Genomic DNA, 21094 nt, shown 5'->3' with positions numbered 1-21094 from the left:
TGAAGATGCGCAAAAATTTTGTCAGTTAGATATTTTGCATTCTAAGGAAAATAAGGGGAATGATGTATTGGTTGTCTGTTATTGTCTTTCACGGCAAATGGATTTAGCTGAAAAGAAGGCCACGACGTAGTAGGCCAACGTGGTATTGATTTCGGTCGGTCGGAGTTCTCTGCATCCGCGCTTTCAGTGTCATTTGAGTACGACGTAGAATGTAGATATATTAGAAAGGTACATCGGAAAGGAATTAAACCACGTTTCTTGTTCGATCTAATTTCAAATGAAAATGATGAGAAGATTGGCGGAAAATACGAATGACAAGCAAGTTTGTTTCATATTGTTAGTAAATAAGTTCGATGTGATCGCAATATTTCGTCGTAGTTAATATTAATCTATTACTGAATAGAGAAAAAAGAAAAAGAAGAAATGTAACGTAATCGAAAACCGATACTTGTATCAAGTATACGTCGCAAGCTATTTTTTTACCACATACCATTCTGTATTTGTGTAGGTTTGCGTGGAGATACCATGTACGCACATGGCCATAGGAAAATACATAATACATATATAGGTATATGAAAGGTTTTAAAATTTGAAAATCCCGCTTTATCTGTAAATCGGTAATCGACATTTAGACCAAACTTACCAGCATTTGTCAATTAACTGCGATTCGATTAATTTCAACAGGTAAATAATTCGCTATAAATTGTAAATGATCCGTACGATTCAGCATGAATGAACAGTTAGCGATCCGACAATTCTAAGAAGATGAATGGTTAGAAAACGATTTGAAACGAATGAAATGCTGCGCTCGTGCTGTGATTTTCAAGTTTTAAACGGCTACATAACTGGTCGGTAACCGGTCGATGGCAAGACCTTACACCGACATCTGTATGGAGGGTAGAAAACCGATACAGAAACATGGCTAAGACTGGTTTCCCTTGAAAAAGCGAATCGGTCTCGGCAGACGGCAGTAGGGAATTTCCCCAGCCAGATAATATTGTCCTTGTTGAGAATCCAAGATCTTGTACCAAGGTCGAGTCGATTTCGCGCGATTAAGTTGCTCCCTGTTGCTTTGTTGAACCATTTGATCGAATTATCAGTTCAGCAGAATTTTCTATGCTTGCGATCAAAATCACTATATACGTGAAATCCCCTGATAAGATCGCGGGATTATTTTGATGATACTCGACAATTCCACAATAGACATTAGTCGCGTCAATTATATTTATTGCATCTAAGTTCAAACTGCGTTAGGTTGTTCACGATTGACAGTCATGCTAGTTCTTAATCATTAGAAACCATTTCATTTGTAGCGAAGTGTGGCGAACGCGTGATACATAAATGCACGACAAAATTTTTTTTTTCTTTTCTTTTATTATTTAATTTTTACTTTACAATTTGTCCAGCTGGATATTTGGTAAATTTCTCTAGCTTAATTGCTACATAACATGTGGATGGCTATCCCCAGTGGGATATCATCTTCGAGTACGCAACCAAATTTATCGTCCCTCGACAAATATCGTTATCATCTGCCCAAATCTGAATCGGTCGTTTAAAACTTCTACCAAAATATTTCTCATATACTTTTTTAATAGTTATGTATTGTAGAATTCAATAACTTTAAAAGATCCGATTTAGATTACGTTATCGAAAACCACTAAATCTATCAGATTCTTTATAAAGGTATTAATAATAATCCAGTTAACAGGAAGCGTATTTGTGCGCGGCGATAGAGCTGTCAAATAGCAACGTGTTGCGTTACGTACGAATTCAATCAGGACACGTAATACAAAGCAGATGAAATTGTCACGTCAACTACGCACGTCTATATCATTACCAACTACGTGAGTAAAGAACTTATACGTGTATAGTCATGAAGAAAAATCATAATGACGATATTTTCGTTTCGTTGCTTGTTATCTAAATACGGCTATTTCTAAATTGGCTGAATTATTTAGCAAACTGGTGCAAATTACAATAAACGATACGTTTTAAAACCGCTTTCCAGCGCATACAGTTTGGAGACGTCTCTGACTGTGTCGATGTACTGACCGCCAGTCGCAAAGATTTAAAACTTGTGGACGGAATGTCTTAACCCTAATTGAAATTATTAATACGATTAATTGCAAGAAAAGCAGTCCAAATTTAGCTGCACGCACGACGAAGATAAAAGCCGCATTTATCATGTTTGTTAATGACATCTGCATATGTATAACGTATATGTAGATGTATGAGGTTGGATTAGAATAGGTCAGAGAGAGCCAACATAATGTATAAATTATACAAGAAAGTTAAGTGGACAGCTGTCTTGATATCTGACATGCGTCATAAAGAATAGCCGATTCCTCGTTCCAACGATAAATTAATCTTTAATCTTCATAAAAATGAATTTTAATGACTTCCAACGCACTCTTTTAATATTGAAGGTTATATTTGCCAGTAAAAGACTGCAAATATTTTGCATTACATTAATAACTGATGTAATTGATTAGCGGCGTATGTTCGAATCGAGGCAAGAAACGGCGATCTAAAAAAGAAAATCGATCTTTCATGGGGCGGAATCGCTGTAGCTACGTAAGTACGTGAACGTTGTCAGTGTTTAATCACAAAAATAAATGATAAGGAACTGCCGGTGCTATACGCACTAAATCTGTAGCGGAAAGAGGTTGTATGTTAAAACGTTAACGTTGAAAATAAATGAGAAATAACAAACTAAAACTCCGCTTCGCTATTTTCTTTTATTTTATTCGAACTGCGCGTTACACGTTGTACTAACAATAAGTCTTGTCTTTCCGCAGAAGTATACGAAGTATACAACGAAAGACCTGTTAGAAATTCGGGCAGAATGACAGTACGCATTGATTCGCTTTTAAACTCCTTCTATTCTTTCATCCGTAGCCTGGCTCCTTTATACATCCGGTCGCTCTTACGGTGGGAGGTTTCTAGGTATTACAATGTTCGCCTATAGGTATGTCAATGCTCAGGTTTATCGTGTGTATCACAACTGCATGCTTTGGCAGTGATCGTGACAGCGTGCTTGCAAAAATGTTCACGTGGGTGTCGAGACGGCGCGTCACGGCACCCCTAGGCGCCGTTCGCTGCGGCGACCTACGTCGCTATTACGCCGAAAATAACAAGGTAGGCTGGTTGACATATAAGTACAGACGCTATGCCGATCGAACGTACTCATACACAATTCACGTTCACCGTGCGTGAAATCGCGAAACTTCCTCCTCCGAGATCATAATGCAATTAATTCTCAAACGGTAAAATAACATTTTAACCCTAACGTTACTTGCGTCCCTATAGACACACGTTTGTATCCAGTAATTCACAGAAATCTGTGTCAACCTCTTCGAAGTTGAGCACTCTAGTCTACTATGTGCCAACTTTACTTACCTTTCTGCCAAAAATTTTGGCTGTAGATACGTATATCGTACTTATTAGTACTATATCGTAGATACTAAGACTCATGTGCGATGACTAATTAAACATTGTGGGAATTAAAAAGACAGATGACGCATTACATAACATTTAATTCGATTTACTATGAAAAAAAGTACATATATATACATTGTGGGAATTAAGAGGACAGATGACGAATTGCGTAACGTTTAATTCGATTTATTATGAAAAAAGTATATATATACATTAGTACATCGAAGCGATATTTTGTTGATGTATTATCGTGCAGTGACGTTTGTCGGTAAACGATCGTTATTATTAATAACAGAATAAAAATATTAATTTAATATTAAAATTTAATATTAATAAGAACAGAATAAGTTATTAAGAATAACAGAAGGTCTGTGTTATTACCAACTATGTCGATAAGTTCAGAAACAAGTCGTGCCGTTTCCAGTCTAGAGCTTAATTCCGATCATACACCTATAATAATTACTTACAGAAACAAACCAATAATTTATAACAATCCAGATATACTATGCAATAAAACCACCAAATGGCAATCATTTAAAGAAATAATCGAGAGTAAGATCAACTGCAACATCCCATTAAAAACACCCGAACACATTGAACAAGCAGTAACAACATTTACAGAAACTATTCAAGAAGCAGCATGGGCAACCACCACACCTGAAGCAACCAAAAGACAAACAAAAATAATTCCGCCAGACATCCTTGAAAAAATTAGAGAAAAAAGAAAAGCGAAAGCAAAATGGCAAAAACATAGATCACGAGAAAACAAAAAACACCTAAATAAACTTGCAAAGGAAATAAAAAACAAAATAAAAGAGCACAATAACAACGAATTCACAAAGTTCATAGAGACACTCTCTGCACACGAGAACTCCAACTACTCCCTATGGAAAGCCACGAAAAAAATAAAGAAGCCAATTAAACTAGCCCCAGCAATCAGAAAAGCAGATAACACATGGGCGAGAAGCAACGAAGAGCAAGCTGAAGAATTTTCCAAGCACCTATGCAACACATTTACACCACATAATATCAACAACAGCAACCTCAATGGTCATACGGACGAAGATGCGCCAACCACTTGTACCTCAACTGACAAGCAATACACCATACCTAAAACAACAGCTCAAGAAATTAGAAACATAATCGAAAAAACAAAAAACAATAAAGCACATGGAATAGACCTAATCAATGGTAAAATCTTGAAAAACCTTCCTCCAAAAGCGATACGACTAATGACAATAATATACAATGCAATACTAAGAATCCAATACTATCCTAAACTATGGAAACTAGCACAGATCATAATGCTACCTAAACCAGGCAAAGACCCACACCAAGCAGCATCTTACAGACCAATATCGCTACTTCCTGTGTTTTCAAATATCCTAGAAAAAATAATATACGTCCGCCTAAAACCAATAATAGAGAAGGAAAAATTAATACCAGATCACCAATTTGGATTCAGAAACAAACACTCCACGATAGAGCAAATGCACGGGCTCATCAATGAAATAATGCTAGCATTAGAAAACAAACAATACTGTACAGCCCTCTTCATGGACATCGAGAAAGCATTTGACAAAATAAACCACGAAAGCCTGCTACAAACAATCAGAAAACAATTCCCGGAGCAAATATACCAATTAATAAAATCCTACTTAAGCAGCAGAACCTTCGTAATAAAAATCAAGGACACATACTCTGAGGTTAAAGACATCAAGGCTGGGGTTCCGCAAGGAAGCGTCCTAGGACCAATACTATACACATTATACACGGCCAACATATCAACAACCACCAATAGCAAAATACTGACATTCGCGGACGATACAGCTGTACTAGTCAGGTACACACTAACCCAGAAACAGCAGTCACATTACTACAAGAACACATCACAAAAATAGAAAAGTGACTGCAAGCTAAACAAATAAAAGCAAACCCCAACAAATGGAACCATATTACATTCACATTGCGAAAACAGACGCCACCAAACATCATAACACAAACAAGACAAGTCAAATACCCAGGACTCCACATAGATACACAACTCACATGGATACAGCATATTAAATCAATAATAGACAAAATACAGACAACAAGGAGACAAATGCATTGCTAACAAGTCGAAAATCCAAACTAAGCATAGAAAATAAACTAAAAATATAGAAAACAATTATAAAACCAATCTGAACATACGGAATACCACTATGGGGGACAGCAGCAAAGAGCCATATAAACAAAATAGAGACATTACAAGCAAAAATTCTTAGAACAATAGTAAACGCCCCATGGTACGTTAGAAACGAGGATATTCGGAAGGACCTAGGAATATCAACGGTCAAGGAGGAGATTATCAGATGCGCGGAAAGGTACAGAGAAAGAATAACAACACACCCAAACCGGCTGGCTACGGAAACGATCAACACAAGCATAGAAAGAAGACTGAAAAGGAAACAACCAGCTGATCTCACAAAGGATATAACGTAACAAACACGAAGATGGTACCCCGCTGGGGGTAACCATCCACATGCTATTCAATCACATGTTACAGCATTTTACCTAATGTCCCACTGGACAAATTGTAAAATTAAAAATAAACGATAAAAAAAAAAGTCGTGCCGTTTTAGTAGGTACAAATTCTTCGTCGCGATAAATAGCAAAACGCCGGGGAAGTTTTCCGATAACCTGAAGTACATCGAATATATATAGTTTGATTTAACAATGTTACGAATTGTAAGAGGATGACAGATAGCGACGTCCCAATGCGAGAAAAAATTAAAGAAAATTTCTTTTTTTTTTTATTTGGATGTATTGTACAATCAATTGTCATTGAGAATTATGAGTAAATTATTTTGGTATGGTACTATAACGTGAATAATAAGTGATTATCGTGTGTTTGATTCTAACTGAATTTAATGTTTAAATCTAGAGGGTAATGTCTTTTTAGCCTGCGGATCTGATCCGTCGTGTCAAGTAATTGAGTAGATACCCACGGTTAAAGAAGAAATATCCAAATTCAGTAACAGATATAATACAGGAGTTAATAACCACCAAAACCCGTTAGTTACCCAATTACTTGACTAAAAAGACAATAACCTTTAGATTTAAGCATTAGATTCAACTAGAATCAAACATACTATAAACTCTTATAATCCAAGTTACAGTACCACGTCAAAATAATTTACTTATAATTCTCGATGAGAATTGACTGTAAAAAGTCTACCAAATAAAAAAAAAAGTAATTTAGTAACTAATGGATTTTGGTGGTTGTTAACTCTTATGTTATATCTATTACTGAGTTTAGATATTTTTTCTTCAACTGTAGGTATCTTAAGGTCGCGATGTATTGTTTCGTTGGTAACATACCAAGGTGCATCTATTAAGGATCTTAGAGTTTTTGATTAGAATCGTTGAAGAATTTCTATATTGGAATTACTCGCTGTTCCCCGTAGTTGGATCCCGTAGGTCCAAACAGGTTTTAATATGGCTTTATAATTTTTTTTTTATTTGCAAGAATTTTACAATCAATTCTCATTAAGAATTATAAATAAATTATTCTGGCGTGGTGGCTTTATATAGCATTATTTTACTCTGCACGCTTAAGTTGGAACGTTTGCCAGTGAGCCAGTAGAATTTTTTTACTTTTAATTTAAGTTGTTTGGATTTATCTACGATGTGTCGTAAAGAAAAAAAAATTAGCCTGCAGTTCAGTCATGGTATCAACAGTGGAAAGTTTCTGCTTCCTTTTCCAACGTGATCCATAATGGGAAGCTATATTTTCTTTATCGCTGTAAACTATTGTAATACCTTGGACAGACTGCTTAAGAAATATCGGGTGAATTATACACAATGTTGCGAGAAAGCATAAGTGCTGTCAGGCCAAAAAGGTCTGGAAACTTCAACAGGCCGTGCGGCCCATTAATGTATCGTCGGTCCTTCAGTCGAATATTTACACGGAAAAAGGCATACGTGACCATGACCACACCACGGACGATTGCGGAACACCTACGTGGTAGAGAACGACAAAGGGATGCTTAACGGAGAGTCGAGTTGTGAGGAGTCGAGAGTTGAGTCGAGAGAGAATTTCTGAGTTATGAGTCGTAAACTATTAGTTATGAGTTGTGAATTATTCATTTAGTTGTCTCTATAGCACATTACTGTATTTAATTCACGATAAATAACCATCGTTTCCTGTTTAATCCATTGTAAATATAGATCCATCTATCACTAAACTTATCGTATAGGATAGAAATCATCGGAAACCCTAATTTCTAATATTTCTGAATAAATAAATCCTATATTAATTATTGTAATCTGAATCGCGTTATGTTACCAGAATACAATATAATATACGAAACATACTGATAGAATGTCGAATTGAGATATTTACACTAAAGGCTCCTTGCTCGATCGGGAAGGATCTCTTTAAACTTCAGCATAAAATCGATACTTGTAAATATATACGTGTACAGCCTAGTCCAAACTGACAGACAGTTGTTAGCAGCCAATCAGTGGAATAATGTTGTCCGCGGAAAATCTGCGGAGAAACGAACGTATGTACGATGTCTACATTGTCTACAGACAATCGCCTATCAGTCTGGATTAGGTTTAAGAGGACCTTGGAATGCTTCGGCAACTTTTTAAAACAGGCCTTTATTTGCGTTGCTTCCTTATCTCGCGAATGATTGTACGATTTGTAATCACAAAGCAATTCTCGATCGATCGGATTGGAAATTCGTGCAAATCTATCGTATGACGGTTACTCGGAAGAACGCGAGGTCTAGGAATTAGTTAATCAGAGAAACGCAAGGTTTAGGAAGCAATTATCCAAACGATATCGCGTTATCTTGCCTTTGTTTAACGATCAATTATTTTGAGCGTTTATGCTCACACGTATGTAGATAACGAGTTGAAAAGATTAAGCAGAAGAAAAACCATAAGAAAAAAACAATTGTTGCCGCGAATAAAGTTTAAAAGAGTATAATTTTTTGAGCCGATGACCTGACTTGATCGCGTGAGTCTTCTCGTGTGCGAAGAGAAGTCGATCGCGGTTCATGAATTTCCCAGCCATGTTGCATGTTAACGAATCAACGTGAGAGAAGTTGCGTTCTAAGAATAATTCACAACGAGTTAGAAATAGTATCGCCGTACAAACGTATTGATCGGCGACCCTATTCCGTACCAGCCAGAAAGTCCATCGACCTGAATTCTTTTCCGAACCGCGTTCTACCTGTGCTTCTGTACTCGTCAACCGCATTCGGAGTTCAACGAGTTCTTCCACCATGGTCGTTTCGGAACAGCGCGGTGCGACGCGGCGTGCCGTCGATCGTTCTACAAATAGCAAGGTCTCGAGCTTCGCCTCCCTAAATAGATCGCATTTAAAGCAAAGTCGTTTGTATGCAAAGCGACTCGGTTAAATACTGTTGAATCGAGATTATTCACGCGTCGAACCTACCTTTTCATCGCAATCGCATCAATAGGATTTCATCAGCAGCATGACTGTTCGACTGTTCGCGGACAGACGCGATTGGGAAGAAGCGCGTCAACGAGAGTCGTAAATTCCCGTTAAGATTTGATAATCGATACCACGAAATGATCGATCCCCTATTTCGGTTAGGATAATAGAGGTGGTTGAATTGATGCTAACACCTAGTTAATAAATTAAAACATGCACTTTATTTCTAACAACTTCGAATACGACAAGTCTGCGAGTGTATCGCGTGTACAAAGATTTGATCGCAAGTTAAAATGTTGACGGGTCAAAAAACGTAAAGCAACTCAAACTTCTGTGAGAACGATGCAGCGGAGGAAAACTGGCGATGGACGTGTCTAAGGACACGAGATATGCGGATTCGTTGATGACAATGTTTCGTTAGGAAAGTGAGGGCGACGGACATAGCTGCTACCTGATTAAGTTACGAGGTTGGTGGGAGAGGAAGGATGTTAGCTGCCCCTGAGAGAAAGTTGCTAGCGAGAGGCATCTACGTGAGAAAAACCAGATTTCCCGTACCTTCCCGTTCTAAAGGACCTGAACTAGAAAAATGTTGAGATTTGATCATTGAGTGTGTGCGGTAAAGATGTTCCAACATTTGGCGGTCATCTTGCGTAGGGGTTAGGGTCCGTTTTGTCAGCAGGTCACGGGACGTAATAATGACTCTTCGGCCAAGGACAAGGTGCTAGCAATCGTCCCATGTACCTGTCCATCTTGAAGCGCATTATACGCGTAAGGCTGCGAGTCGAGAAATCGTTATTTAACCTATGCGAATGATAGGAATCGCTTTGATCGGGAATGAAGAAACAGAGAGGGGAGAATGGAATGAAATGTAGTCGGTCGGTAGACGTTGGATGCGTGCTTTCTAAGCTGTCCGGCTGAATGAGCCCACAACATATACATACTTACTTACACTTTGCCAATGGGAATGAGACGAGATAATGCATGGTGGGTGTCATCCGGTGACTACCTACACGCTGCTTAACTTCCTTCCTGCATCTCTGTACTCGACGTTCTTGTCCAAATCCTCTAGTTATTCATAGATAGAATTGCATTTTCTAAATATGAAAGAAACCGAAACGAAGTTGATCGTGTCATGCGGCAAATTGCAGCCATAAGTGGAACAAAAGCATCGAACTACTATACACGTGATATTGTTTTTCACGTGTTTCGCGCGTAGTTACGCCAAGTATTTTTCTGTTGCGCTGGTACAATTTTCGCGCTAATAAACCAAACAGTGACACACCACCGTACGCGGCGGCTCGTCACGCTGTGGAAATTTCCATTCGTGAAAACCAATGGCGTAGTCAACCGCTTATTCCGTACTGAAACTTCTTCCACTTGCATTCAACTCCCGTACTCATATTTCGACATATCCAAAATGTTTGGCGTCCAGCCTGCATATAAATGCCAATCGTAGGTATCTTCGATTCACTCGTAGGGTGAATTCGAATCATTCTTTATGTCACCATTATCTGTTATTTCAATGATTTTATCGAGAATGATAGCCATAAATCACGCGTTGATAAATTAATACTTTTTTCATAGCATGGTAATCTATTTTTTCGTTTCTATATTAGTATGTGGAAGATAACGGGAATATCCATGTATTGCAACATCGCGATCCAATGATTCCAACAACTTTGACATATTGAATATGTAAAAATTATCGACTACGGTCGTTTTGATAATAATTATTTTTAGCTCTACCAGCTACATATTTTTTAACGTCGTTCTTTACTCTTGACCTCGTTAAATTTATTTAGAAATATCAGTTTATCGAAACACGAGTTTCATTTCATACCTACTAGAATTAAGTTGCCTTTAAATTTGAGCATAAAGCATATAAAAGATCAATCCGAATATTACAGCGAACTATGGTGAACGCCAGATGGTTTCAACGATTGGCTGTGAATTTCAGTTGCGCAATGTCGATCGTGCGTTATCTCATTTTAAATTTCTGATAAAAACGGGTTAAACGGTATAACAATTTTGACAATGCAAATCTCGTCGAAGTTTTCTACGTACGATTCATTGTTATTCATGTATTACGTCAAAGTAACGATTGCAGGCGACTACGACGACGTTAGCTACCGCAGAATAAACTAAAAATACGACTATTTCCTCTAGGCTTTTCAGGAATAATATCAGGAAAAGAACGAGTTTGCCGCAATTATCACACGAAACTCGTGGAAGATCTGCAGGCAAAGTATTCTTACAAGCGGCTTGTGTACGATTGAGTTACATTCACACAGTGTTATTTTAACGCAAAATATCATTTTAGTTAGATTTTACTTTGAGAACTCCAAGTATATCTATCTAACGATATGACTGCTGCCTTTTTGTGCATTCAAATTAAACGTTCGAACGAACGAAGTATATACGTAGTTAATGCCATCATTAACGATATTAATAACCGCATAAACGAAAAAACTTAGTGTAGAGGTCGATTGCAATCGAAAAATCAACATACTCACGCGACGTTTATGTAAATGTGTTACAGATACGGCAAAGGTGATTTTATTTAAGGTATAACGAACTCCAAGAACGTTCTTTTGGTACTATTTCAGTCAAGACGATATATCGATTAGTTTACCAACACAATGCATTTAAATACCAACCGGTAATACGAATTTATACTTATATCGTATGCGATAATTTCTTGAGAACGAACGATTTATTTCACAATATACATACCTCAGCCTATAGGTGTCATCTGCAACAGGCGGTTACGTCGACAATTCCGTGTTCCAAATTTTCCTCGACTATACGTTTAGCTTGCCTTATTTTCGATGCTGAAAATCGTTCAACGACGAAACTTTGATTGCACATTAGATTTTGACAAGTTTGTCAAATCAATGTTAAAACTTAATATCGTTCTTATATCTGCCATATTTTTCAGATTGAATGCCCGATGTCTGATACAATCGGTCTGTCGTTCGTCGATCTTATCGATGCAATCGTTTCTATTCTTATCGATAATATTGGCAAATCATAGTTGAAAAATTCTATATAATCATGAGTCACAACGATTGCTCATTCGTAACTCGAATATCAAATGCTATTTTGCACGTGTCATCGTCGTATTAAGCAACTAATTGTCGTCATATTGAAATTGTTGCGTATGACTCAGTATGAAAAAATTACGCGAGCATCCCAAGAAGCTGTTGGGAATTTTCGCTGTCACAGGTTTGTCTTTGAAAAAAAAAAAATACTTTAGGAAATTAAGAAATACTCTATTAATTCTTTGAAACTCATTTATTGAACATGACATAAAAATCACGATATATGATAATGATGAACCGAGTCTATTGTAAGCTTTCAAACTTTAGATATATTATTCATCTTGAATGTTCGCCTGTAATATCTTACTCGAATGTCTTAACAAACGCTAACGGACTCGTTATTTTATACATGTATAATTATATTCATGGAATGTGCACCCGTCATTTCGCTTTCTTTTCCATTTTGTACGTCCATGTGCGTACATACGTCCAGAAAAGAAAAATAGGAAAAGAAGAAAAAGAAAAAGATCGATAACAGGTTTTGACAAAAAATTTCAAATGTTCGCTTAGTATCGTATATTTTGTCATTTCTTCTTTTTTCAATCTTTAAATTTTGAGAAATGAAGAAGCTCGATGATGTACCCGACATTTCATTCTCGATGAAGTTACGTTGAAGAACGAGCGTTACGGGCTTTTCAATAACAAAAGCTGCTATTTTATAAAAAGAAAAAGAAAATAAATACACAACATAAGATCGAAAAATAGCGAGAGAATGATAGAGGTTTGTGGTGGCAGAAAACGAACAGGTTGCCGCGGAAAAAGCAACAGCCGCTCGTGAAGTCTATCATGTATGCATATAGATGCTATATTTTTATGCGATCCTGGGGATTTTGGCAGTGACATTCAATCGTCATGGTTGAGGAGAAAGTCATTGAGGGATCAACGATGCTATGTATACCGACGAATAATGTCGTTTTGAATCGCGAAAGCGACAATTCTACTTCTACACTGCAAAAATATTAGACAAAATAACGGCGAGCATATTCTACTTATAATACAAAAGCGTTATTCAGGCCGTTTTATTATACGTAAAGCATACGTAAGTAAATACGTAAAAGGTACGTAATAGGCACGTAAAGTACCTATACGTTTCAACATAAAGCTCACCACGCATATCTCTAAACGCGATAGAAATTATTTCTTGATATTTACGTTCGATTCTATCGCTCAATCAAAGCCGAAACTATCAATTTGTACTTTCGTATGAAACTGTTGGTGACCGTTTCCCCATGACTCGTATTCCCATCTCCTCAGCCACGCGCTAAAAATCAGCTCAAAATGTCCCGAGTGAGGTATAACGAATAACCATAACGTAGTTGCAATAGTTATACAAAAAATAGTCAAATTGTCGAATAATGTATATGTATATATGCACACAACAGGCGCGCGGCGAACGCGTGTGCGTGTGTCGATGTATACGTATGTACATATTCAAATATATATAAATATATTTGTATATATTCATATAGCTTTATAGTTGCGCGAACATTGTGACCGTAGAATGAAAGTGGATCGAGCTGAAACAGATCAACTATAAGATACGTACAGCTAAGTGTTTTATAAATCGAATTGAAAAGTAACAAATGTTATGTAAATATTTCGAATCAACGCGAAAAATATTGTATACAAAAAAATAGGAGGTCAAAGCTTCCAATCCACGTTTACTCCGCGGTCCGAGGCCGCCGTAATAAATAGATCGTATTATCTCGTCAATCTCTAAATTCTAATAACACCATTGTTCCTAATCAGTACAAATCAATCAACGAAATGATGGGACGAAATTTCGCCAAGGTTCGCGCAACATTCTCGATCCTTCGCGCGTCCCAACACTTCGTCAAGCACCACGTTTTAACATCAGATCAGTAATTCTATTGTTTCTCTGTTCTCTAAAGCAGTCTTACATATAACGGCAATTTTTCTGAATTAGTCCTTTCGTTCTTATCGGATCTGGTCTTTTCCTTCGTTCGTTCTTTCTTTCCTCGTTCACCCCGTATTTTCACTGAAAAGAAAAAGGAACAAAAAAAAAAAGAAAAAAAGAAAAAAGGGAAGGAAACAAAGAGAAGAAATACTCTCGTCGGACAATCGTCTTGAAAATTAGGCGACGTGCTTCTCACGTCAAATTTGATAATCCTTTAGAATTTAACGTTGAACGATATCTATGTAGAAAATAAATTATTCCGAAAATATGTTCGATCGAAAATTATGGAAAAATCGTTTGACCCTTTGTTCTCGTTCGGATCAACATTGTTATTGAACGAAGAAAGAACTCGTCGCTGTTGCTATCAAAGGACGCGCATTGATTGACGGAGAATCGAAGCGTTCGTACGAATTTTCGTAGTAACAATAACATTTCCCCAACTTCTACCTTCATTTTTTTATTTTTTCGTTTTTCTTTTATATGATTGTTGCAAAATAATTCTACCTTATAGCTTACGGTATCACAGAGTTACACGCGGTATCATATAATTGCTCCCACTTCGTAATTTCGCAAAACGATAAGGAAAGCGCGTGATCATCTTATTCGAAAGATTGAAAATTGCGGTAATATATAGATGGACGCAGACGATGTCACCGTATTACACATATAAAAAACAAACTTCTGTTTATCTTACACGTAATTAAATACTGTTCAATTATTATGAAACGGAACGATACGTTGCTGTAACTTCGATCGAATTATATCGTCGTTAAAGTTCTGTCTGAACTTTAATTTTTTTAGGAAACAGCAGGACGTTTCAATCATACCGTTCTTTGGTTTTCAATACCTTCCATCGTGTATGAGACGATCGAATAAAAGCAAAGGTAAAGAGGAGAAGGATAGGAAAAAACGCGAATTTAGTATTTGTAGAATTGCACATAAATGTATCTCTACGATTTCATTCGATGTCTTGGAAAGACGTCGTTCTGCGTCCAATTTTCAAGGACTCTTTCGTTCCTATATTCCAGGATTATTCGTCAAACAGATTGCTCAACATATAACAAGTAACAGGCTTGACCATTTACCTCGACGCAACTGATATATCATTATACTATAAAGAAATTTAACAAACGCTTCGTAACGACTAATCAAAACAGCAAAATCCAGTACCTCGGGCGCGGGACAAAGGAAAACCGCTATGATACACTTGGATACATACTGCGAGGATTCTTTAAAAAAATGTATCCTTTTTGCGATATAAACTAGCAAATAAGTCTCGTATGTATTGCAAATACGTTTACCTCGAAACGATACCGCGGGGAGTTCGATCTCAAAAAATCAGAAACGGATCAATCGGGAAGAAAGTTTGAAACAAGCAATTTTCATGTGGGACCAACGTTTTATAAATAAAAATATATATATATATATTCGTGCATCGTTTCAAAGACAAAGTATTTGCTCGCGTGTTTGTTAAATTTTATGCGAGACGAAGTTTAACGAAAGCGTCAAATAAATATTTACGCATATAAGTACAGTTAATGTCGCTCGAACGATAGTGTGTGTATATATATATATATACACATACACGCACATATACGATTAAAATAAGTAAGTCTTTTCTTAGGCTCCGTTCTCTCACTAGCTCACCTATATTGTACGTGTATATAATGCGCATTCGTATACCCTTTCGCAGTTTTCGCATATACGCACGCACATTCCCTTTGGAGGCAGCAAGTAATCTTAACGATGAAAACAAGCGTTTCCGGTTGTCGTATGCGAGAACCTCTACGGGAACTCCTTTGACTCGGACGCGACTTACGCCACGTCATAGTCACCCCATTTTTCTGCTTGCCCTAATATTTTAAAAACATATTTACCACAGTTACCATTTGATTGGCTAGACGTTACACGAATGATACAAGGAAAGTAAGAATCTTGTAAGTAAATTCCAAAGAAGTAGGAAGAAGCTCGAACGAAATACAACTTTGTTTTAGCTATATCTTTAATAGAAAGAGAGGAAGACAAAAAGAGAAAGAAAGAAAATAGAGGAAGGAGAAAGAGAGAGAAAAGGAACAGAGCGTGAACAATTTTGATCAATTTAGTAAGAAGCGAAGGTCGTGTAACGCTTGAGCTGTTTCTGAGATTTTATACGCGCAATAATATATGTACAATGAAGGAACTAGCTTTTAGGTCTGGACATTAAGATCCTATACCGACCCCGACTGGCCACGAACTATGCAATTATACGCGTACGAAACGAACGCGAAATGAATGCGAAATAAACGCAGTCCAACGTACGCGCCAACGTAGATAACGTAGATAACGACGAATTCCATTGTGATTATGTACCTCTTTCACTGGATCCTTCTTGTTGCTCGTTCCCGGTGCTTGTGGTCCTTCGCTCCTTCTTATCAGATGCCACTGTTGCAAGAATCGATCATCATCGTCGTCACTGGCAATCGAATCGCGGGAAACTTTTTCTTCTTACGGCTCGTCCGATTCTATTCCCGTTGCTGTCGTTGTCACTTTTGTTGTTATCGTGCTGTTTTACCACGCCGAAGGCGGCGGATCCGGACAGGATCGTACCACCCCCTCGTGGATCGTTGCGGACGTGGTAACGGGTGCAGAGGTACGTCGGATCTCGATCGGTTTCGAGCCGGAAATCGGTGGCCGGCCCAAAACCGCCTGACTGTTTCACGACAAGTTTCGCTGATCTTCAGCGGTATCGTCAGCCTTTTTCAACGACCTTTTCAACTTGTCCACCAGCCGATTGTGGAACTTGTTCAGAGAGTTAGAACTGCCGGTTTTCGGCGGAGACGAACCGGTACTCTTGCTCGGGCTTTGCAACGAGCTTTGAGACGCCCTCGATGACGTTCTCGAGAAATGCCGAGAAGTAAGGGGCACGGAACGGTGAGCCGGCGATGTCAGAAAGTCTGACCCTGGCGAGGTAGACAACGATGGGCCCTCGGATTTTGAACATTCCGAAACCTGCGAACAAAACGAATCGTTTCGTAATTCTTTACTTGGTTCTCACGGAAATCGTTAAAAATGTATCGATCGGATGATATTGATTCGAAACGCGCGCCAACTTCATTGCATACCTACTACTTTCACTTTCTATCTGGTCCTATCTTCTGCGGTCGACTCGGTTCACAAGATTCTTATATTCTACACTATACTTTGCAATTTCACGCTACGCGTATACGCTTTCGAATTTTCCGAAGCAAAAACAACGGAGAAATTTACCCAGTAATCTTCTCGAAAGCGCATGTTTCCTGATGGAAAGTCCTCGTTGATAATCACGCGTTTGAAAAGTTCGAGGATGAAAACTAGACCGAGAAACTCGAAGAGCAGGCACGAGGAGTCGACGATATCGGTAAGCACAAGTAGATACTTAGGCAGGTAAATAGAATCGTAGAGGCAACGTGTACCGATTGTCAGCCATACTGGATATAACACGGCAAACGATCGACGTATTGTTTCTTCGCGGAGCGAATTTAGCGTTGCATTGCGTTGCAGACAAGGCCGAATGCCCTCGATGCAACGTTACGATGGAACAGTGGTTCGCAATCAAACACGCCGCATCGAGTAATCGATGTTGCACGTGCGCACGTGCGCCACAACCTCGGACACGACGAATTTCTCGCCGTAGATTCACGTACTTCGGTTACGCGCGATTACGTAATTTCTTATCACTGGCTCGATTCTTGGCTTCGCGCGTGGCTCTACGACCGATACGAATTAGCATCCGATCAAACGATCCTTGCTATACCGCAAAGACACCGACGCATGGCCAGCTGAGTTTCGTTGATTCGAATATTTCGAAAGTTTTACGAAACTCACTACAACGTCGTGTAAATCGAAAGTTAACACGGGTCGTTGAAACTCGGCTAAATGCTCGATCAAGTCCAACATACATACACACGTAATTATCGGTTAACGCGTTCACAGCCCCATGCGATTTATAGCAAGGTCTCGCGCTTACATTTTTCGAACTTTGCCCGACCATAACGAGTACGAAGATATCGCCGCGATTCAAAACGACACGTATCGGCGAAACACGAATGCGTTTTTAAACGAAAAGATTTGGCTCGAAGGAACGTTAATCGATGGTGCAAAATTTAGAAGGATGTAAAGCGATAAAGATAAGATCGGCGATGAAACGCGAGAAGAATTTCGCCTTTGACGCCGGAAGTATAGCTAAATAGCCTTATCGATGATAGATCGAGTTGCGATTTCGCGATGCGATCAAAGCGATACTATCGAAAAGATTATCGCACGCGATGCGTTACGAAATTAGGAACAAACGTTGCGCAACCATGTATCACGCCGTAGCAAAGATATGCCTACGAATGTCGCGTCGCGAACGTGCGGAAAAAACTATTTTCTCACGAAAAAGCGCACAAGCAAGCGTGTTTTCCGTTCTGTTTTCTTCGTCAGCATTACCAGAATGCCGACAATGCGACTACCTCGCGCACGAAGTGTAAGTAAGTATGTGCCACAATAAACGCCGGAATGTTTCGTATCCGTCGTCGAGTCACTTTCGTCGCGCGTAATCGACCATTCGCTGCCTGACCGTGAAATTATTTCCGACCGCCGCTCTACGTATTTACGTATCTATATGGCACGCTTGAGAAATATTCGTGATCGAAATTCGTGCGATCTAAGAAATGCATTTCGGATACGGCACGCGTTAACAACGTGCTTGAGTTAACAACGATATTCTCGAGCTTTGAATATCGTTTCCACGCGATATCGCTATCTGACGGAAATTTTTTTTCGCAAACCAAAAAGCGCGACGAATGCTCGAAACTTAACCTAACGATATGGAAAATCGAACACACATCGTGCGAACAAAATTTCGCGCCAACTTCCAGTTACCGGAACGCGCAACTCGGTCCGTTTGTTTCGATTCTGTAGGTTCGGTTTCAGGCGGATTCGTAACAGATAAACCACTCACCTTTCTACTGCGGCAGGCCTGAGGATTGGAACACTCGGAAGATCGACGACTGCGGTTGGTCTTGTAAATGTCCCACTCGTTTTTCATAACGGGCATCATAAACGCCATCTCGATAGCCGGCACTCGTGACCGAGCACACACTCTCTTTCTCTTTATTCCGCGGCAAGTTGCCTTCCTTTTCTTTCACTTAGCACTATACCTAGCCGTCGTCTTTCTCGCTTCGTCTTTCTGGAAAGTTCAAACCAGAGACGGTTCCTGGCGTCGCTAAACGTCGATAGTTTTTCCAAGAGACTCAGTTGAACCACTGTGTGCTCTCCCTTCACCAGATTGACAAGACAGTTTCTCTTTGTAGCGGGAATTGACGAGTCAGTTTTCGGAACGCGTGTGCAAATTTGTTCGTTCTTTTCACGAAACGTTTGTCGCGATGCGAATCAGATTTTTGGTTTAGGTTTTTCGTCTGGAAATCGAGTCGATCCAAAATTCGCGCAGTGTTCGTTTCGATCAGATTCTCTGACTCCAATAGAGCGAATAGACGCCGTCGTCGACGACAACAATGACTCGTCACTGAGGTTGTTGTGGTTGCTGGTACCGCTGCCAACTGAACCTCCCAATCGCTGTTGCTACTGTTTCGACTGGAAAACTGCATACACGTCGTACGCTTTCACGGATAGCTGGTCGTTTTTTACGGTAGTTCGGCGTGCTGCCTTTTCAACAACGTTCTCGATCACGCGCGTCCGGTCGATGCGGTAGTCTGCTACGGAATGAGCACGCTGCTGCTCGTGTGGGTAGGTGTAAAAGGTTGCCATGGTGGGGATCAGCGGCCGACCCTATTGGTCCATTCTGAGGCGGGACTCCTACGTCACGGGTTACCATTGATTTTCCAATGTTGATACACACGGCAGCATGACGTCCCGGATTGATTTTCTGGCAGGGGTTCCTGCTGGATCGCACGTATACGTTGCCCCGATCCCGGTATATATCTACGTCAACGCGTAGGAATGTCTCCTTCCCTCCGAGAAGGATTCGCTTCGACCTAACGAGCGCCCAGCTTCCTCTCTGGCCTGTCCTCGACCCTTCCGCTTCTTCCTGCAAAAATCTGTTTTCTTCCGCTCTCTCAAGGTCGCTTTACGGCAAATCGCATCGCGTTCAAACGCAGATACCAAATACGTAAGTACACGTGCGATGCACGTTCATCCATTACGATCCGCTTCTCTTTCGCGATATAATTAGGAATTGCCAGCTTCTATTTTTGAGCTATTGTATCCTTCGAAACTTTTCATTGGATACGGAATACTACTGGCCGTTAGCGTTGGCGCTGACGCTGGCGCTCGGAAACCTTGAGACGTAATTTCATCCTAGTAGCGAAATGACGTACAACAAACCGCTAATAATCGTTTAACGCTAATAATTGGCTGACACATAGTGATGCAATATTAAAATAAATTGCGCGGTACGCGATAGGTATATATTAGAAAACCAATTGTACCCAATTTGCGATCATTTTTTTACCGATCGATCGATGCGCGATGATACATGACAAATGTACCACCCGATCAAACCAGAAAAATGTATTTTATGCTGGTAAATTGCACGTAAAATTGACAGAAATACGTTTTATATCTTGATCAACGGTTGATATCGAGTGCACGTATCTACGGTCGGTATCGTATCATCAGTCGGTCACTAGACGTAACAGTAAAAATAATGGTAACTTATCGCAAGAGTATTATATATGTGATACAATACAATACAAGCTTTTCCAATGTATAGCATTATTTCCGTGATTGCGAACTTTTATTGAACTAAAAAACAATAGAATAAAGAAAATATAAACTGTAATAATAGAAATATGGTAGATCTAGATATCGCATATACAGTCAACGATTTGCAAACGCGATCTCGTTTGTCAGCAATTTGATCTAACGTGGTAGGTAACGACCTGAATTTCTACATTTTTGAAACTACGACGACTCCAACGGTTATAAACAATACAGAGACGTAAAATGATCATGCATTGCCATTTTTGTAAAAAGTAAATTTATTTCGTTCGCAAAGGTACAGGGATCTTGGTTTAAATAAACGCAATTCGTTTGTTTCGTGCTGTCGTTGAGTGACCGAAAGAAAGTATAGGTACGCGATATATTCGATAACTATGTTGCTTCCGTTTGCCTCTGTAAAAGACAACAGGACTGTCTTTGCTCTAACATTTCGTAAATTCTTCTTCT

The 21094-nt window shown here is 39.1% G+C and overlaps 1 protein-coding gene across 1 annotated transcript; it reads right to left on the bottom strand.

Moving 5' to 3' along the window:
• Nucleotides 1-12169: 12169 nt before the first annotated feature.
• On the bottom strand, nt 12170-19638 carry LOC122570566. Its single transcript, XM_043733060.1, has 2 exons — nt 18870-19638; nt 12170-16897 (listed from the first exon to the last, which is right to left on the bottom strand). The coding sequence occupies exons 1-2, from the start codon at nt 18975-18977 to the stop codon at nt 16604-16606; spliced, it is 402 nt and encodes a 133-aa protein (XP_043588995.1). The 5' UTR covers nt 18978-19638; the 3' UTR covers nt 12170-16603.
• Nucleotides 19639-21094: the final 1456 nt, after the last annotated feature.

Source organism: Bombus pyrosoma, linkage group LG9 (genome assembly GCF_014825855.1).
Source record: "Bombus pyrosoma isolate SC7728 linkage group LG9, ASM1482585v1, whole genome shotgun sequence".
Taxonomy (NCBI): Eukaryota; Metazoa; Arthropoda; class Insecta; order Hymenoptera; family Apidae; genus Bombus; species Bombus pyrosoma.
Note: the sequence above shows the minus strand (reverse complement) of the source record. Positions and strands in the feature narration are given on the sequence as shown.